The 21,741-nt window shown below is 38.3% G+C and overlaps 1 protein-coding gene across 4 annotated transcripts in view; it reads left to right on the top strand.

Annotated features, from left to right (window-relative positions):
- Positions 1-21,741, top strand: part of LOC123785611 (MAM and LDL-receptor class A domain-containing protein 1) — a 660,266-nt gene that overhangs the window by 501,620 nt on the left and 136,905 nt on the right. For all 4 annotated transcript variants that reach the window (XM_087857640.1, XM_087857642.1, XM_087857641.1 and 1 more), the window contains one exon: positions 12,505-12,768. In XM_087857640.1, the coding sequence (XP_087713766.1) occupies positions 12,505-12,768 (264 nt within the window). The remainder of the gene's footprint in view (positions 1-12,504; positions 12,769-21,741) is intronic.

The following is a 21,741-nucleotide window of genomic DNA, read 5'->3' as shown; positions in this document are numbered from 1 at the left end:
CATACATACATACATGCATTTATACATCACTTCCCACTGATTTTGAGCTCCTCAAGAGCAAGAGGAGCTTGTCTGTTTCATCTCCAGAGCCTAACACAAGGACTAGGAAATTTGGGCTGAGAAGTTAGTATTATTCTAAATAATCATAACAATTATAGCTGACTGTGTGAGCAGAGTCACTAACGTTTGCCTAAATATAAGTAGGTTGTTGCCCACTATGTCATAGAACAGATTCTACTTTTGAAGACAGTTAAAAAACAAACGCATGAATAAAGAGTAAGACCTTTGCCATTAAGCAGTATCTTCTTTCTGTAAGTTTCTGTAAAAGAAGTGCCTCCAACCAAACCCCCATCCAAAATCCAGAATCTCCAGCTATAGTTTTTACAGCCGTGCTTCATGGTTGATTCAGGCAGACGTTTTTATAAAATCATCAATTAAACCAATGTTTCTCTAACGGGGGTAGCAGGACCCCCATAGTGACATGCCAGGAAGCACGCAACACGCCAAATCAACTGGTTGCAACTCCGTTGGATTCACTTGAAGATCTGGGGAGGGAGGTTGCATAAAGCAGTATGTGATATTTGGAGTAAACATGTATTGAGTGGTGGAGAGGTGACAGCTGGACTAAAGTCTAAATCATGTCTGTGTCACTAAATAACTGTATAATTCTGAGAAAATCATTTTAACTCCGTAGACCATGTTTTGTCATCAGGGAAATGAAGTAGACGATCTCTTAAGCCCCTTCCAGATTTGCCGTCTTATGATCGTGCAGGGCTGGATTTGTACAGAGGGTCAGAAGAATGACAGAGAAAGGGAGAGAATGCAGAGAGAAGGAGGCAGGGACAGGTAAGGGGGTGCAGGGATAAGGGCAGACAGGTGAAAGCGGAGGTGTCGCTGCAGGTAGAGAGACTCAGTGCTCTTCAGTGTGTTGGTGAATTGAGCAGGCCTGCCCTTCATTCAACAGGCGTTGGTTGGGAGTCTACCGTGTGCTCTCCTGAATTTGGATTGGAAGGGCAGTTATGAATATAAGTTTTTTTTTTTTATTTGTTTGTGTTTTTAACCCTCTGTTACCTTACTCTAAACACACCTCAGGCAGCAAATCCTATAGACTGGCCTTCTTTTTCTCCCCTTGCTTCCATTTTACTGCCCAAACTCTAGTTCAAGGTATCCTTATTACTCATCAGAATCTCTGTAATGGCTGCATAACTGATTTATCTAATTTACTGACACATAGAGAACTACCAAATTCATCTTCTAGGACCTATTATAGAGTAAGTTCCAGAAAAGTAGATCTGGCATCTTTCTTACTCAACACAGTAACAAAAAAAATTTTTTTTCCAAGCAACAGGGTCTGACTTGAGCTAACGTACATAGGAACTAAGTTTGTTGAAAGGATTTTGGATAGTTCCAAAAATTAAATGGAATACTGAGAATCTAACTCAGAAAAACAAGTAGGAAGCAAGTGAGATGAAGTAAATCAGAGAGTAAAACTGGCTAATTCCACTGTCTTTGCATATTTGCTTTGGAAACTGGTCTATGTACTCCCCTGCCATCACTCAGTGATCTCTAACGGTCTCTGTGTCACTCCATCAGAATTAAAATTGCTGGTTGGAAGCACACCCTTGACCAAGCCCATGCTTCAGGGTCCCCTAGGTTATACTGTCATATCTAATCTCCACATCATCCAGGTCTGCGTGATGGCCGGTTCTCTCTTTAATCATGATCAAGGTTGCATACTCTGCAACATATGGACCCAATTATAAAGTTAACCAGGAATAATAAATTATCTGTCTGTACTCAAACGGAGAGAGGGGAGATAAAAGGGAAACTATTCAAAATATACGAATTCATGCAAGTTATAAAGAAGAAGAAAAATGCTTAGAAGCTCTCAATTACCAACTAAATAAGTTTCGTATCCTTTAGTACAATTCTTGACTTATCTGTCTCTGTCTGTGAAATAATCCCTCGAAATAGGACCCCCTGCCTCTCTCCAGCCATGCCCCATAGTCTTCTACCTCCATGACTTCGGTCCCACTGCTTCTCTGGCTGGGAATGCCCTGCCCTTTACCTCCCCTTGTGTAAATGCTTTTCCACTTTGAAGAGCAGAGAAAAACTGCCTTTTTCATGAATTTATCCTTAATACTTCCCGCACAGGAAGCCAAACCCTGTTGCAGATTATCTTAGCCTGAAGTTTGCAGCTCTCCTATAATATATCTTACATGGTATTTTGTGATATGCATGGTTTATTTTCTGTCATTTTTTTGGTCCATGTTAAAAAAATCATTGTCATTATCTTGTTTTGTGTGTGTGTGTGTGTGTGTGTGTGTGTGTTTTAACTTTAGTGAGAATGAGTGATCTTTAACTTTTAGGTTGATTGAGAAAAATACAAAATAAATTTCAAGTCAGCATATGATACAGAATAGATATTCATTTTATATCGGAAGTGATATAGTAATTATAGATAAATTATTTAAAACATGATTTTAATGTATGGTTCATTTTTATAATTTTGACTCAGTGATTCATGAGCCTAATTTTAAAATGAATAGTGATGATTACAAAAAAGCTGAAAGAAAATGGTAATCAGTCAATCCCAGTTCACTTATTGGTTTCTAGAATATTGTTAGACTTTAAATCTATTATTGTGGGTCATGAAGTCCTCACAGTTTATCAAAGGATGCAATGATTCCTTTTTAATCTAGAAAGCGGCATTACATTTAAAGGAAAAACAAAACAAAACACAAGAACCAGAAAATGGCATTAAAAGCTAATACCAGGCAGACTTATGCAAATAAGACCCGGATTCCCCCTTGTCTGCTTTTGGAGAAACTTGCATCTTATACTATGAGATGGTTCTTACTTGATTTCTTGCTGATTATCAGGCTGGAAGGAATTTTGTTAAATTAGGGGGAAAAAATCCAAATGAAAACCATGGAAAACTCAGTCCCGGTATGAACCCTACTCCGTTAGCCTGGCTGGATTTGACAAGTGCCTCCCTCTGATCCTGAAGATTAACCACAAGTTACTGTTGTAACTGTGTCTTAAAGGTGAATGCTTTTATGTGAACGTTGAGATTATCATAGAAACATCTATATTTCTGTATGTATGGCACATAAATATATACATAATATATACTTTAATGTATAAGTGATATGTCTAAAACAAAATATGGTGTAGTGATGTAGCCATTTCTGTACCATATGAAAACAGTAATCAACTCCTAAATTCCTACTCATGTTTGGAAATTATCATAACCTTTGCTAAATCCTTTCTTTTCACTGAGAAATAGGGCCAACTGTTTTACCAGGCCAAGTGTGTCTGAGAGATTCTGGGAGCTTTTCATTGCCAAGGTCAATCTGGCTCTGTTTTGTTCTCTTGGGCTATTAGAGTCTACTTTTATTATGGTTTTCCGAATTCCCTGGAACACATATGTTGTTACCTGGAAAACATCCAGACTTTATGAAAACAAGTTTGTTTGTTTGTTGCCTAAGAAATAGAATAAAAAAGTGATACTGCTTCACAGAAAGAAAGAAAGAAAGAAAGAAAGAAAGAAAGAAAGAAAGAAAGAAAGAAAATCTGTTTTAAGATTTTTTTTAAATTAAAAATCAAGTGACTTCAACAATTCTGATAAGAGTTTTCCTGATAACATCTTATTGGCATGTGACAACATTTTACCCAGAAAGAACTGGTTACTCTTTCTGGAAATAGTGGGAAGTGCCAAAAATAGAAAACAACAACAAATAAAACACAAGTTTCTTGGCTTAACAAAGAACAAATGGGCTTATATGTATGAGTTATTTTCGCTAATATAAACTTGCTCAAAATAGAAAACATGAGGTTAGAGAAATAACCAGGTTTTGGTAAAAACAGGTCTAAAGAAATGATGGGCTGGGTTTTTCTGCCAGATGGAGCAAATGATTGATCAATTAGGAGATCAGTCCAAGTTCTAGAATATCCTGACCTTGCTGTTTGCTCCTTCTGGTCTTTCTGATTGTAATATAATTAACGTAATATTAGTCAAGCCTTCTGTGGAATCCCTTATGGGGCAAGATAACCCAATATACTTCAAAGTAATCACTTTTAATCATTTCATCAGAAAGGCAAAAATTAATCTTAAAAATTATGTGTTTTTTTAGAATAATAATAGGCATATACAGCACTCTGAACTTAGAGGTAAAGCTACTGATTAATATTTTTCAAAAGTTAATGTTGATGAAATTAAACATAGCTCTGTTTATCTTTCTCTCTAGTGCCAGTGCCCTATTAACTGGAAATCATGTTATCACAGTCATTTTCTCTGGTTCGGTCATAGTAGTAGTCAAGACACTACAGCTGAGAGAACTCTGAAAGACCGCCATAGAATTATATTTGACTCCTGAGTGGTCTTCTCCACCACCTGCCTCAGTAAATCATCTCTCCTTCGGCCCTCCTGAGCCATGTATAGCAGGTGTTTCTAAAGTCTGTATGAAATTGAACAGCATTCCCTCACCTACAGCTTGCTTAAAACTCTTTCGGTTTCCTTCAGTGTATATATTTCTGGTGTGTGATGGAGAGATAGCTTCCCACTCCCCATCTAAAGCGTACTACGCTTAGACAAAAATCTAATAATCGATTGGTGCCAAAATACTCAAAATTTCTCTAAGTAAAAGCTTTCCCACTCACAGGATTAACAATGACATTTTCTCTCCTGGTCCCTTCCTAGCCAGCAAAGAGTATAATGCCATCATATCTGAAACGTTCATTATTTCCTCCACAGTCGTAGGTTTGAGAGGGAAAACATGGGAGAGGCTGAGTCAGGCATCAGAACAGTGGTACTTCATCCTGCAAGGACAGGGGATTTAATCCTATAAGGCTTTGAAGAACCATTTTTGAGCAGGAGTCTTCCTTTGGGGAATGTAAACTGAAGGCAATATGAAGCATGAATTTAAAAAGGAATGTATTTAATAATAATGGCCCTAAAATTAGAAGTCAAGAGTTCAGCATTTGGGGAATTTTTTTTTTTTTTAACTTTTCAATAAAGTTGCAGTTAATGTGGGCCAGAGCTACCAAGTGAACAATAGCATTAGATTGGGTCAAGTACGTAACCCGGTCCAACATTGTGCATAACAGAGGCCACACCAGCATAGATACAGTCGGCCAGGAACTGCCGCACCATCTGGAAATGATAAAATAGGAATGAATCTGTTAATGCACTAGGGTCTCTCTGGGTTCCAGGCCTCATGACAAGAAAGAAATGACCAGAAACATTTTATATTTTTATATATGTTCCCACATTCACACACGTTTTAGATTATTTGGGGTTAGATGAGGGCAGAAAATTCTTCATTTATGCCATTTCAGTCATTTACGTTGCTATCACTATTTTTTCGTTAGGAAGGAATTGGCCATAATCATGGCAAATGTTGATGTGGAGTAAAAGTGGTAACTCTCTGGGGGCCTCTGAAGTAGGTTCTGTTTTCTCAGCTCTTGATTTTCCCTAAATATATTCTTGATTTTCTTTCAAGTGTGCGACCTCTCCATCTGAGCTGAGGGAGAACGGGAACTCAGGCAGTAGGGTATTCACCCCTCCATGGCCTCGTGTGCTCTTTCTTTATGTTGCCCACCACCCCCCACCCAGTCCTTCTTCTCCACCATTTCTGTCACTTGTGAAGAGCTCTGTGGTTTCAAACCACTCGCCGATGTGCGTGTGTGCACGCATGCATACGTGCATATACACAGTATTTGCACAAATGCACATATACACATATAAAGGCATTATATGTCTGTCTACATACATCGTGAAATTCTGTGAGCTTCTGTATTTGTTTGAGCTTAGCCTTGAGGGGCTGCAGCTCTTCACTTTGCAAATAATGATCACTTTCTGTTTGGCATCTGTTCTCAGGCTCTTATCAGCTTCCACACTGGATCCAACTTCTGGAAGCTTTTAGATTTCCCTTACTTTTGTCTCTTCTGTCAGACTTTTGACTTTTCTCGTTCGTGTAGCCCTTCTGACAAGCTGAAGAAGCCCTCCAGACTTCTCACGTACTCTGCATGCTCCCCAGACGTCTCTGTATGCGCCACACTCTTCTGTTTCTCTGTAGTCCAAACAGAGGTCACATTCCATCTTTCCAGGAATACTTAAGCTATTAGATATGGAAATTAAATAAGATCAAAATGATTCTCTTAGGACTCCAAATTAGAACCATTATTAATGAAAAAAGAAATGAATGTTTTTATACTTTATGAAGGGTCCTTCAGGAAATATGAACATAAAATTATAACTCAAAATACCCTCAAACCAAGAGTTCTGAAGAACTAAAATTAAATATATACATATGTGTATGTATATATATATATATTTTCCCCCTCCTGTAGTCTTATAATTTTTGTGATCTTTTTGAGTATTGTTAATGAGATATGTGCCAGAGACAAACAATTGCCAATTTATAACTGATGTATTTTACAGTGAGCATTTTACCACTTATGTCATCGAGTATGGCAATATTTGGCAAGAGCTTACTTCCTGCTCTTTAAAACTGAACTTCCTTGTGCACATTTTTTTCCTTTCAAAACAGACAATCAATTTTGCTTTCACTAAACATATTAATCATAAAGATAAAAATCCATCTGATTATCCTTGGGACTTTAGGCTTTTATTGACTTTATATGAAAATCATAAGAACGTTTCACTGTTTCACTGTAAATTATCAGTATGAAGTAATTTTTATTGGTATAAGAAAGATGTTTCAACTGCTTCCCAAACTGAGTGACTAAGGAAACTCGACATCCTGTACGAAGACAAAGAAATACCCTAAATGTCAGGAACTATAACTGTGCAGAGCACAGAATGAGGCAGAGTGTGGTGTCCAGAGGAATGTCTTGGTTACTGGGAATATGAATGTTAGTTAACAATGTCGGTTCCCCTTTATCCCAGATGTTTTGTTGTTGTTGTTGTTTCCACTTCCCTATCCTGAGATTTATTGCAAAACAAAAAGGGCAGATTTATTCATATAGAGAGTGTCGTTTGTAAAAGTCCTTTATGTAAAATCCCATAAAACTTCCGAAGCAATTGGTAAAAACCCATAGTACCCATATGAATGTATGATAGCTTTAATTGCTGAATTATACATTAATTAAAATATTTTGGAAGGTGAATTTTTAGAGAACTTTTCAGTTTCTATTTTTCTGATCTACCCTGTTTTGTGGCTTATTAAATCAATGGAAATAGTCGGTTTGTCAATACATTCTTTATTTTATCCATTTTGGTTATTTCACTGCATATTATCAAGGAAGGTAAAACTATTGAAGCCATTGATTTATTATCCATCAGTTTAAGAAATATTTATTGAGCACACACCTCATGCCATTAACTCTTTGGACATTAAGATGGCACTGTATTTTCAAACGAAGTTTGCGACTTCTCCACCTCCGACTTGCATTGTCCAAACTCAATGTGAAATCACAGCTTGGAGCAAAAATTGAGCAAAGACGTGGCAAATAGGCGGTCACAGTGACACAGCTGCTCTTTCTTGAAGGTGCCAGTATAGCTTCCATTGTGGGATTGTCTGCTGGTTTCAGAATCGCTCTTCTCAAAACAAACTTGCATACACATCCCCTATACTCTAAAGTAGCATTTCTTAACCCGTTTTCTGCTGAAACACACACAAGCGAATGCTCATGTCCTTATCACACTCCTCATGCGATGCAGGCAAGAGAGCAGTGACTTAGGGGGCGCCTGGGTGGCTCAGTCATTAAGCGTCTGCCTTTGGCTCAGGGCGTGATCCCAGGGTCCTGGGATCCCTGCTCTGCTCGGAGCCTGCTTCTTCCTCTCCCACTCCCCCTGCTTGTGTTCCCTCTCTCGCTGGCTGTCTCTATCTCTGTCAAATAAATAAATAAATAAATAAATAAATAAATAAATAAATAAATAAAATCTTAAAAAAAAAAAAAAGGCAGTGACTTAGGACCACTTTCTGACGCGAGCTGTACCTCCACACTTCTCCCCTGGAGGAAGCATCCCTGGTGGGATTCAGGGAGTGAGTGTCACTTTACTGTTGGTACAGCCTTGAATCGGCTCTAATATACGGAGAGTAAATAGTTGCAAACTGCAACAGGCGATACGCTTCATTATTGATCTCAGCACACGTTAGACTTGTAATTCATTTGAGACGCTTTCCCCTATGGCTAATAGGAAATAATATATGTGTGTGTGTGTGTGTGTGTGCGTGCGCACGTGTGCACATGCGCTGAGCTTTCACACCGGCCTCTGGCTTCCTCCTGCCCCCGCCTCAGGTCCACGCAATACCTCCCTTCAGATACAGCCTGAGAAATGTTGACTTAGCAGCAAGAAGTGCGTTTAAGTTCAACAGTGAATCACATTGTCATAATGAGTCCACCATTTTCTTGAAGTGTCTTTTGTCCTGCTCCTGTCTCTCCCTCTGTCACAGTCTCCACCATGTGAGCAACCTTCTCCCTCTCGTACTTTCTTTCACCGTCTCCATTCTGACGGTGTACCTGAGGGTCTGTGGAAACGACTGTTAGCCCTGAATGTGCTATTTCAGCTCGCTTTCCTGGCGTAGGTCTTAGTGTTGCTCTGAGCACGTGACGCTCTCCCACCAAGGCAGCCCCTCACGTAGTGAGCAACACGGTGCGTTCCCACAAACCATGCTGGGGTGGGCCTGACGTGGCACCGTTCCCCTTGTGTGTTCACTGGCCTTGCACTTTAGTTCCTTTGGTTTTAGACAACCTGACTAAGCAGATCACGGGGCCTGGTAAGTTATAGCAGTGTGCTTGCTACATTTGTCAGAGTATTGTGTACTTTATTTATTTTTAAAGATTTTGTTTACTGGAGCGAGAGTGCAGGGGAAGGAGCAGAGGGAGAGGGACAAGCAGGCTCAGTCCCACAAACCTGAGATCATGACCTGAGCGGAAATCAAGAGTTGGACACTTAACTTAAAAAAAAAAAAAGAAAAAGGAGTTGGACACATAACCGACTGAGCCACCCAGCCACCCCAAAAGTATGGTGTACTTTAAATGTTGAGTTTTTCAAGGGATTTAGAGAAACTAGAACATAGAAACTTCAGAAGAAAAACATCCAATATGAGTTACAGGCTAGAATAGATTCTGACGTATATTGTTGCTGCTTTCTCTTAGACAATGCTTTCTTGCTGTGTCCCCACAGGGTGGAAGGAGCAAGAGTTATTTTTATGTTCATGAGGGCTCTACCCTCATGAGCTAATCACCTCGGGAAGGCCCCACCTCCAGATATCATCATGTTTCAGCACATGAGATTTGGGGGGCCACAAACACTCAGTCTATGGCATGACATGTATCCACCATTATAGTGTCATACAGAAGACTTTCCCTGCTCTAAAAATCCCCTGTGCTCCACTCATTTACCTCTTCTTCCCCCCAACCCCTGGCAGCCAGTGAGCATTTTACTGTCTCCACAGTTCTGCATTTTCCAGAATATCGTATAGTTAGAATCTGGCGCCGTGTAGTCTTTTCAGACTGACTTTTTTTTTTTTTCCATTTAGTAGTATGTATTTAAGATGGTGCTGAGAATATCCTGGTTATAAAAAAGAACAATTAATATTGTTCATTGTTTACAGAATTATACGAGAAAGGTATCACCTGGAGTGATTAACTGGCTGCATGGGTGACACCCAAGAATAAATACATGTATTAAAATTTTGGGAACACTTTATTAACCTCCCAAAGGGATTGTGCAGCAGAACGCGTTGAATTCAGAAGATAAATATGCCACATCTTTCCAGAGTACTCATTTCATTTGAATACCTGGAGGAAGGTTTTTATATTTAAAAAAAAAAAAAAAGGCACGGTTATATTCTGGAGTAGAATACAGAATTTTCATTAGCTAAAACAAGAGACTTAAGGCCGAGCTCATGGAGAACAGCTTCTGGCTACGAGCCTGTGTAGACTCCCCTAGGGAGGCCAGTTCATGTTCCTCTTGCATCAGAAATACTTTAGTGGAAAATTTGAGAAGTGATTCAGAGGAATTCAGTTTAAAATAAGATACATTTTGGTGGTTAGAGAGTGTCTTTGGTCGGGATGCCCAGGAAGTGGACCCCGAGGTACAGATTCCTGGGCAGGAAGCCAACTGGAGATTTTCTCGGCAGCAAGCCCCGTGCAGCAAAGGGACCAGGACTGGGCAGAGGGATGGTAGGGGGCGATGCAGGTGCAGCGATGTCACGATGTCACAGGCAGGAGGCAAGGGGGGTGCTCTGGAACCACACTGGCCCTTTCAGAGATATCCCTAACTGAGGCACAGGAGCTGGGCCATTTTACCCTCCGTGCGCCTGTCAATGAATGGAGCTGTTCCCGGGAGGGGGTGTAACTGCAGAGGGCAGTTCTGGGGCTGGACTCAGCCGTGAGCTGCCTGAAAACCTCCTGGCAGCTATGGGATAGGCTGGTGATGGGTAGTAAGGAGGGCACATATTGCATGGTGCACTGGGTGTTATACGCAACTAATGAATCATCGAACTTTACATCAGAAACCAGGGATGTACTGTATGGTGACTAACATAATATAAGAAAAAAACATTAAAAAAAAAAAAAAAAAGAACACCTTGATCTTGGTGGAGGAAGACCGGCAGCCCAAGACAGAGTCCACAAAACACAGCATGAGCCCACCAACATCCTTGTAAAGAACAACCTAGAACAAGTGAGTTCTGAGTACCTTTTGCTGTAAAGATTTCTGAAATAATGGAATCGCTATCTCCAAATAGAAGAGATAGTTTTATATTTGTGTATCTAATGTAGGGAAAAAGGTAAGGGAACACACACACACACACACACACACACACACACCATTCTGAACAGGAGAGAAGCATAAGGAATTTGTGCTTATCTTGGAATATGGAAAATTAATTCCTTCATGGTTTTTTTTTCAGCTCATAAAGATAAAAGTTTACCACATAAAATATTTTAGAAAAAAATCAAATTAAGACTGTCTGCCTTTCCTTAAATGTGAGATTAATCTAATGGATGTGGTGTGTGTGTGTGTTTGTGTGTGTGTGCGTATGTGTATGTGTGTGTGTGTATAAAGGTATAAAAACTTAAATCCAGTCTACCTTCTAAGTTTGGGTTTCTGGTGTGTACGCTGGAGCTCTGCAACTCCGTGTGCCACTCTGACCTGTCAGTCGTTAGATAAGAACATGGTAGCCGTGTCTCAAAGTCCTGCATTTACCCCAGTTCAATATGCTGGTTTCCATGAGAGGTTCCCTCAGATACATGGCTTTCACCACAGAGTTTACGTCTAAATATATCATAGCTACATTACCACTACTGAGTGAGTCAGGGGGAAGAGGAACTTTCAAATTTCGTTTTTTAAATAAATTCACATCACCATCTTAATGCATAAAACAAATTATTCTTATATAATTAATTATAATTCTTATATAATCTTACGTATCATATATAATCTATAGCTTCTATATAATTAAGTGATTATAATTATATATCTTTTATATAAGATGTAATACATAATCTTATATATAATTTAAGTAATTTATAAATAAAAGTTGTTTTAAAATGTAAAGAACGCAAACGTATTCCTGAAATGGTCCCCACTATTATCTATTTTTTTTCCCCTTAATGTACTGATGAGTCCATCAACAACTGTCACAGAGACAATATGAAGTGTAAGGACCATTCCACTAATAATGGTCCAGCAAATTAGTGCAATTATGTGTATTCTCATCTATTTCTGACCTCTGGAAATTGCAGCAAGTCAACAGTCTTTGCTCACGCTTTAGGTTTTGGCTTAGAGCTGATTTAAACCATTGCTGCAGAATAGTTTCATGTGCTAAAAATGTATTAAATTAGCATTGTGTCTTTGGACACTCAAAATTTATGGGCCTCAGGATCCGCATATGTAAAATAAGTCAGTTGGATTTGAACCACATTATCTTCAGGATTCCTGCTAGAGCAGTGTCTTGCCGTCCGTTATGATTCCACTGGCCCTTTAGATATGGCAGCACGTGACCTTTGAGCTGTCATCAAGAGCCGAGGGCAAAGAGCAGTGTGACAAACCCATGGCGGTGTCTACTTCTGTGACTCAGACCTGACCAGGGTCTCAGGAGCCAGATTTCCCAAATGAAGGCCATAAAACATTTATAAACTACCTACTGGTAGAATGACAATTCCCTCCACAAAATTCTAAAACTGCGAATGCAGCTTTCCAAAGTGCTTAACTTACTGTGTAAAATATCTTTACTCTCAAGGAAAATCTGATTTAGTGGTCAAACTTAAGACAGAAGAACCAAAATTTCTTCTTTAATTTGAAAGTGTCATTTTTTTAAGAATGTCATTTCTGAGGTTAAGATGAGGCATACTCTCTAATTGCATCTGGATGTTTTATAGAGCTAATATCATTCCTAATTGGAGATTAATTGACTTAAATTGCCATGATGTTTGATTTTTACGCAGGAATAAATGTATCCTATAATGTTTCAACAGTGGACAGAGCGATAATTCTAATACAAAACCAACTTGCTTTCTGTGTAGGTCCTGTGGCACCCCAGCCATCGCCCTGTGAAGCCGATCAATTTTCTTGTATCTACACACTCCAGTGTGTCCCTCTCTTGGGGAAATGTAACGGACAGGAAGATTGCGTAGACGGCTCTGATGAAATGGCTTGTGCGCTCAGCCCCCCTCCTCAGCGCTGTGGTAAAATGGAGTTCCAGTGCTCAAGCAACGAGTGCATCCCGTCCCTCCTGCTGTGTGATGGAGTGCCCGACTGTCACTTTAATGAAGATGAAGCTGGCTGCCGTGAGTTATTTTCACTAACTCAGTGTGCCATGGAAGAAATGCACTTTGGAAATTATAAAGAGAGCTTGACAGATGCAGTGAAGTTCTCTAGAGTCTTACCATGATCTTGTCATCAGTAACGTAGGCGCTTGTATTACGTTGCTAAACAAAGCATGGAGACCTTGCTTTAGCATTTCTTTCTTTCTTTTTTTTTTTTTTAATTAACATGTAGTGTAGTATTTGTTTCAGAGGTACAGGTCTGTGATTCATCAGTCTTACATAACACCCAGCACTCATCACAACACATACCTTCCGGTTGTCCATCACCGAGCCACCCCATCCCCCCAACCCCTCCCCTCCAGCAACCCTCAGTTTGTTTCCTGAGATTTAAGAGTCTCTTATGGTTTGTCTCCCTCTCGGGTTTTGTCTTGTTTCATTTTTCCTCTCCTCCCCTATGATCCTCTGCCTTGTTTCTCAAATTCCACGTTATCAGTGAGATCGTATGATAATTGTCTTTCTCTGATTGACTTATTTCGCTTAGCATAATACCCTCTAATTCCATCCACGTGGTTGCAAATGGCAAATTTCATTTTTTGATAGTCACGTAATATTCTGCCTCACACACACACACACACACACACACACATACACACACCCTACATCTTCTTTATCCATTCATCTGTCGATGGACATCTGGGCTATTGCCATAGTTTGGCTATTGTGGACATTGCTGCTATAAACATGGGGTACAGGTGCCCCCACATCACTGCATTTGTATCTTGGGGGTAAATACCTAGTAGTGCAATTGCTGGGTCATAGGGTAGCTCTGTTTTCAACTTTTTGAGGAACCTCCATACTGTTTTCCAGAGTGGCTGCACCAGCTTGCATTCCCACCAACAGTGTAGGAGAGTTCCCCTTTCTTCGCATCCTCGCCAACATCTGTCATTTCCTGACATGTTCATTTTAGCCACTCTGAGTGGTGTGAGGTGATATCTCATTGTGGTTTTGGTTTGTATTTCCTGGATGCTGAGTAATGTTGAGCACTTTTTCATGTGTCTGTTGGCCATTTGGGTGTTTGCTTTGAAGAAATGTCTGTTCACATCTTCTGCCCATTTCTTGGTTGGATTATTTGCTCCTTGTGTGTTGAGTTTGATAAGTTCTTTATAAATGTTGGATACCCGCCCTTTATCTGATATGTCATTTGCAAATATCTTCTCCCATTCTGTCGGTTGTCTTGGTTTTGTTGACTGTTTCCTTTGCTGTGTTTGCTTAGCATTTCTGGAAACACTCTGTTTGTAGTCACACTAATCTCTGTTAAACTTACCTGATTTTCTTTTTTATTTACATCTGGGCCATTCATGTGGGGGATGCTGCTATGTATTTGTTATCTTTCTTGTTGTTGCTATTACCATCTGTCACCATGCCAAGTGACTACAGTGTTATGGACTACATTTCCTATGATGTACTTTTCATCCCCATGACTTATTTCTTTTATAATTGGAAGCTTGTACCTCTTAATCTCCTTGACTTACTTTGACCACCCCACAACCGCTCTCCTCTCTGGTCGCCACCAGTTTGTTCTCTGTGTTTATGATTCTACTTCTGTTTTTGCTTATTTTTTAGATTGCCCATATGAGCGAAATCATATGGTATGTGTCCTTCTCTGTCTGACTTATCTCACTTAGCATAATACCCTCAAGGTCCATTCATATTGTCACAAATGGCAGGATTTCGTTCTCTTTTTTGGCTGTATAATATTCCATTGTGTGTGTGTACGTATGTGCGTGTGTTACATCTTCTTTATCCATTCATGTATTGATGGATGCTTGGTTTGTTTCCATAGCTTGGCTATTATAAATAAGGCTGCAATAAACATAGGGGTGCATATATCTTTTCAAATTAGTGTTTTGTTTTCTTTGGATAAAAACCCAGATGTGGAATTTCTAGATCATCTGGTGGTTCTGTTTTTAATTTCTTGAGGAACCTCTGTAGTATTTCTTTTTTGTTATTTGTTTTGTTTTTATCATGGCTGCCCCATTTTATATTCTCACCAATCGTACGCAAGTGTTCCTTTTTCTCTACATACTCAACAACACTTGTTATTTCCTGTCTTTGACACTAGCCATTCTTACAGGTGTGAGGTAATATTTCTCTGTAGTTTTGATTTATATTTCTCTGATGATGAGTGATGTTGAGCAAATTTTCGTGTGTCTGTTGACCGTCTGGATGTATTCTTTGGAAAAAGGTCTATTCAGGTCCTCTGCCCATTTTTAATTAGATTATGTGTGTGTGTGTGTGTGTGTGTGTGTGTAGAGTTGTATATTTTGAATATTAAGCCCTTATCAAGTACATCATTTGCAGATATCTTTTCCCATTTAGTAGGGTTTTGTTTTTTTGTTTTTGGTTTTGTTTGTTTGTTTGTTTTTTGGGTTTTTTTTTTTTTTTAGTTTTGTTGATAGTTTCTTCCTCTGTGCAAAAGTTTTTTAGTTTCATGTACTCCAAATTGATAATTTTTGCTTTTGTTTCCCTTGCCTGGGGGGACAAATTCAGAAAAATATGCTAAGACCAATGTCCAAAAGTTTACTGCCTGTGTTTTCTTTTAATTGTATGGTTTCAGGTTTTATATTTAGGTCCATAATCCAGTTTGACTTGATTTTGTATTTGGTGTAAGAAAGTGCTCCAGACTTATCCCCTTGCATGTAGCCATCCACTTTTTCAGCATCATTTATTAAAGAGACTGTCTTTTCCCCAAGGTGTGCTCTTGTCTCCCTTGTCATGGATTAATTGCCTTATATGCATGGGCTTACCTCTGAGCTCTATTCTAGTCCATTGATCTCTGTGTCTGATTTTCTGCTGGCGCCATACGATTTTGATTAATACAGCTTTTTAGAATAGTTTGTAATCTGGGATTGTGATGCCTCCCACTTTCTTCTTTCTCAAGATTGCCTTGGCTGTTTGGAGTCTTTTGTGGTTCCATACAAATTTTAGGATTATTTGTTCTAGTCTTGTGGAAAATGCTATTGGTATTTTGATGGAGATTGCATTGAATCTATAGATTGCTTTGAATATTTTGGACCTTTTAGCAATATTAATTCTTCCAGTCCATGAGCATGATATATCTTTCCATTTGTGTTGTTTTCAATTTCTTTCATCAACGTCTTATAATTTTGAGCATACATATCTTTCACCTCCTTGGTTAAATTTATTTTTAGATATATTTTGATGCACTTGTAAGTGGGACTTGTTACTGTTTTAACAAATGTTTGTGGAAATGATTGAGGACATGTAGTTATAATTTCTTCCTAATGTAAGTATTTATGAGGATGGCTCAAGCAAAGGACTATAGACAAATATTCATTTTAATGACTATAGGTAGGTAGAGGTTGGACCTAGACCACTACCTGGGTAGATATCATGTCATTAGAGTTCACAGAATAGTAAATCCTAAGGACATGGGTTAGAATATCATCCCGAATCACTTACTACATGTGCAGGCTTGGGAGTTATTAGAATCAGTCTTATCGTCCATGTAATATTACCTTCTAGGGCTGTGAGAATTTGAGAGAATATATGGAAAATCCTCAGCCCTGCATTCAGCATCTTCTACTTTTATCATAACTAGCCTATTCATACGAGGAAGGAGAATGTTGGTTAAGAAGTAATTACACAAATCATTAAGGTGAGCACGACAGCACCACTACCATCTCATTTAATTCTTTGTTTGCTTGGTGTTATAATACACTGTGTTCTATATTTTGGCATAGGTTGCAGGGAGAGCTACACAAACCACATGGTAATGACCACTTTTTTTTTTTTTAAGTAGTGAAAAACGTGTAACTGTCAGAGGGGACACTGAAAGAAGTATGAGGCTATTTTGGTGTCTTGTTTAGAGTGGGCGTCAGAAATTATAACTGTCAGAAAAGGAGTACAGATGAATGCAAGAAAGGGGAGACAGCATTTGGGTGTTTACAGGTTTCATTCGTAAATAAGTGAACTTCTTTTCCCTGTTATTTCCTACATGTATATTCTTTCTGTAATAAAGCCAGCTTGTCAAGTCTTATGATATTTTCTTAGAGGAAGGTAAAGAAATGGAAGTGAATGAAGAAGAGAAAGCCTGCCAAATAATTTATCCCTATTCCCATCAGGACTCTCAAGTAATTTGGTTGATAGAACTCTTATTAAGTTCAATAGAGTCATATGGTATTTGATTTCAAATAAGAATGCTATTTAAATAGAAGCTTAGGAAAGTACAGTATCCTTATACTTGGAGACGCTCTCTGGAAACCCGGTGTTTGTTGAAGGAGTCACATAGGAAGTTCTGCTCCTAAAGGGAAATAAGCCCATGCTAGGAATAGACGGGTATCATAAGGGTATTGCTTCTATCCATCTCTGAAATATTTCATTAAGCTGTGAGTCTGTAAGGAAAATTGCATGAAAATAAACTAGGGAAAAAATGCTGGGGCAAATTTACAGAATAAAAGCACCTAATGATGACAGTTAACCAAACAATTGAAGGCATACTAGTTTCTTGTTTTGTTTTGTTTTGTTTTTTGTTTTCCTGGGCTTACCTATTGATTTAGAATGGTAATTTTTAAAAAAAATCACAGTCATTTATTTATCCACAAACTCTCATTAAGAATGTAATTTATGCCACATATTATATTGGGCATTGATGACAGATGGATATGGTATTAGACCAACTCAGGTTGTAGACACATTTTATATTACTGAAGGTCGTAGTTAAGAATAAAATGTGAGAAGTTCTGTGACATAGATAAACACAGTGTTATTGAATACATAGGGTACTTCCTAACTGTGATGCTAGGGAGTCTATAAATTTTAGTAAGAAAAATGATTGCAGAGGTAAATTTGGAAGGACAGTAGTCATTAGGCAAGTGAAGTAGAGATGTTCGATTCCACTAAAGAATGGTCTGGAAATAGAGAAAAAGTTGTTTGCCTGAAGCAAATTTTGTATGACTAGAGTAGAGTTTGTGGTGAGAATGTAGAAATAATTCTGGGGAGATCTTGAAGAGTCCTTGCTCCCCCATCATGCCACCATCACCCACCGTTCAGGTAGTACATGGAATGCACTGGAGGGAGGGAGGGGGCTGGCTAGGAGCTGACACACCCAAGTATAAAGGAATCGGTTGGGGAACAGTGTGAAGTAAAGATTTTGATTAGACTTTAGAGATGTCCGGGTAAAGAGGAAGAGAAAGTAATCAGGAATAGTTGCAAAGTTTCTGATTCGGACAACAGGACAGCAAATGTGCCATTTCCTGAGCTGGGGAAAATGGGAAGAGAAGCACCTCTTGGGAGAAGATCGTGGCTTCATTTTTAAACATGTTGTGATTGTGGTATTTGTGGCACATTCACATGGAAATACTCAGAATGTATTCAGAATGTGGCACTCAGGAAAGAGATTAAGCAATTTATATAAGTCACATGGTCTTCAGCGTACATGCTTGAAGCTGTGGGTGTGGGGGAGATTAATATAGAGAGAAAGACAAAGGGTGGAGGACAGTTAAGAAAAAAAACAAACACTGAAAGACACTGAGATGTGGTCATAGGCACAAGAGGACAGCGAAAAGAGAGCGAGAACTGTAAATGAAATGTAGAAAGCCTTAAATACGGAGAGTATTCACAGGTTGGAATGTTTTTGAGAGATCATGTAAGATTTCGGCCTAAAAACTGTGGATTGGGAAAAGCACAACAGAATTCCTGTTGATCTTTGGAAAGGGAACTTGCTGTGGACAGGAAGGGCAGAATTCTGAAGCCCATCTTTTATTGAAAAAGTAGTCAAAGAGAAAAATCAACTATAGACAGCTCTTCCAAGAAGCTGACACTTAGAATGTGATGTAGGATGAAACAAGAGGTGTTTTTTTGTTTTGTTTTGTTTTTTTAAGTTGGTTTTGAGAGCCTTGCACATGTTTAAATGTTGTAGGAATAAGGATTCTGAAGTGGTTACAATTTAAGCAGGGAAATCAATAGCAAATGGTATTTAAAGGCCTTTTATTCTTGCAAAAATAAATGTTCTAGTGATCAGAATGTTTGTAATGAGTTTGGCATTTAAAACTAATTCATATTTAATATTGTCTTTCCAGTAGAAACAATTTTTTTAAAAAAACTGAAGTAGTACATCTTTACCAAAAATATCCCCTTTCTCTTAAAAAAAAAGATAGAAGGAGAAAAACTAAGTATGGTTTAATTATAAGGGAAAATAGCACAAAACTAGAAGCATTCCTCTTACTGATATTCCCCTAGTTCATCAGATGCATCAGTCAGTATCCTGGCAAGACACAGATGGCACATTGATATTGTAAAATTTGAGATTATTTAGCAAAGGGGTTACTTATAGGGAAACAGTAGGCAGAAAGAAACCACAACAGACAGTAAAAGCAGGAGCTGGTATCACCCGTAGACCAAAGAATGTGAGAGGAGGGTAGATTTATCTTAACCTGGAATCAAAGAGGCTGCTTGATACGAAGTCGGGGAAGAGCTAGCCCATGGTGATCTCACAGCCTCCTTCATCCATGTTGCCTCTTGCTGGTTGTACACATCACCCAAACCCAAAGAGAAACTAGAGGACAAAGAAACATGTGGATGTGTCCTTTATAGTTCAGCCTTCTGGATCCCGAGTAGAGAGAGAAGATGCAGAAAGGTTCAGGAGAGGCCCCTGGAAGCTGTCAGTGATGAATGTGACTGTGAAAAAGATAGGGAAGTGGATAGTCTACCCACTTTCTAACTTTATATTCCAGTAGTCAATGTGTCTTATGAAGTTGATTGCCATTTGGAAGATTTAGAATGGGTCACGCTCTTCAGATTTGTGGATCAGCCTTTATCATCAATATTCTTATTAGCCTTTAAATATGTTAGCTGTGATCCCAGCATCCTATAGTGCTTCTCAATGATAGTATAAAGACCATCCCTCTGCATTTGGCAGCTTCTTACAAAAGTGTTCCTCAGCTTATTCAGTGTTAAAATCATGGTGATTGTCTATTTTCCAGAGATACTGAAGAATTGGATGAATACAGTCAATTGTGTAATACACATAAGTTATTATTCTTTCCCCATTAAGTTGTTTCTGTAATTTTATAAAAATTATTTAAACTGCTAAGATATTTCAGTAAGAGTAGTAGTTGGTTTTAGTTTAAGGATAGAGCAAATATCCAACCTGCTCCGTGCTAGGTATGGGCATGCCTTGAAATGCTGATAGCCTTCATTCTCAGGGTGCAAGACCATCGTCACTCGGCTCTTAGAACTGTTGGACGCATACATGAGTTTTCATCTTAATAGTAAATGGATACACATCCCTAGACACATGTACTTTGCTTTTGTGTATATTTGGCATGCAGCAACAATTTATAAAAGGAATTTTGCTTTAGGAAAGTAACTCTAATGAACCCTTCATGAATTGCTTATATTTAATATATCTTCAATATGTGAGTGAATGAGCTAAAAGCCACAGAATTTTCTGTTACTTGGCTTGTTTTGGTAAGAAAGAGTATCACCCTTTAGGATGATAGATTGAAATAAGTATTTTTATAGACATTAACCCATAATGTTCGAATATAGTGAAAGTAGATATTGTCCAGGGAAATTCTGAAACCTGAGTTTCCTATAAATTTAATATATAGATTATTTGGAGTACTTTTGGAATTGTTCTTTGTCATATATGTAGTAATAATGAAGAAGAAAAAGAAAGTAATGGTTTGATTAATTTTCCTTTATTCAATACAATGTTTTTTGCTGTGTGGTTTTCAGTAAATACAACTTGCTATTCATAATTTATTTGCTACCTACTTTCAGAAGGAAATTGATAAATATCAGTTAACTTTAATGTTATACTATTTTAAATGCCATAGAAACTAAGATTTTAGTTTCAAATTTCATAAAACTTCTAATTTTTAACTTCCTCAAGAAAGGAAAAGTAAGACTTTTTATAAATTGAAACCATTTATTTTGTTACATATTTTTTTTATGTTTCAATACTATTTGGGCCAAAACTGAGAACTTATACCACGTACAGGTTAGAGCTCTTCATAGTACAGTCAACTTAAAAATAAGCTATCAGTCACACTGGGTGCAGGAATATGGATGGATTAGTATTTTGAAGACAAGTGTTTGAAATAATGCTTCAACAGTAGATGAGTATTATCTATCAACTTTGAATACAAATTTCAACATACTATATTATTTAAAACCTTAAAACTGTTGGGGTACCTGGGTGGCTCAGTCGGTTAAGCTTCCAACACTTGGTTTCAGCTCAGGTTGTGATCTCAGGGTCATGAGATCAAGCCCCATATCAGGCTCTATGCTCAGCCTGGAGTCTGCCTGAGATTCTCTCTCCCTCTCTCTGCCCCTCCCGTTTATATTCTCTCTCTCTCTCTCTCAAATAAATAAATCTTTAAAAAATTTTTTTTAAAAAACCCGTAACACTGTCATCTTAATATGATCTCTCAGCCCCTTGCAATGAAAAATGTTCATACACACACACATATGTACATATTCATTTTTTACAAATACCTCTTCATCTTATAAGAGTTGGAAGATTATTCTATTTCCTAGTTGACTTGCTTTGCAATATCATTTATCTTGTCAATGTAGATCTTAAAATTATTTAACCTTTTGCAAAAGCTTAAAGATCATTTCTTCTGGGACCTTAGCCATTTTTGCAGTCTGGTTTTGGCTGTGGTTTTTGAGTTTGTCTGCACTACCTCCTTACACAAACTCCCCAGTGAGAGGCAAACTGCTTTCCTCACTGTTCTAATGTCAAACATATTGATTCCCCATTTATAGATTTTGTTCCCTCTCTGCTAAATGGCTTTATACTAGAAACGTGAAAATTTAAAACATCTCAAGACTCTATTCTTTCAGTCTTTACAGACTTTCGTGCACTAAAGGAACCTCTTATTTTTATAACACTTACTTGTACCGATGCTTTACCAATTAAGTCTGGCTTTACAGCATTTCTTTTTATTATTATTTTGAACTATT

Source organism: Ursus americanus, chromosome 31 (assembly GCF_024610735.1).
Source record: "Ursus americanus isolate L20-20 chromosome 31, mUrsAme1.1.p, whole genome shotgun sequence".
Classification (NCBI taxonomy): domain Eukaryota; kingdom Metazoa; phylum Chordata; class Mammalia; order Carnivora; family Ursidae; genus Ursus; species Ursus americanus.
Note: the sequence above shows the minus strand (reverse complement) of the source record. Positions and strands in the feature narration are given on the sequence as shown.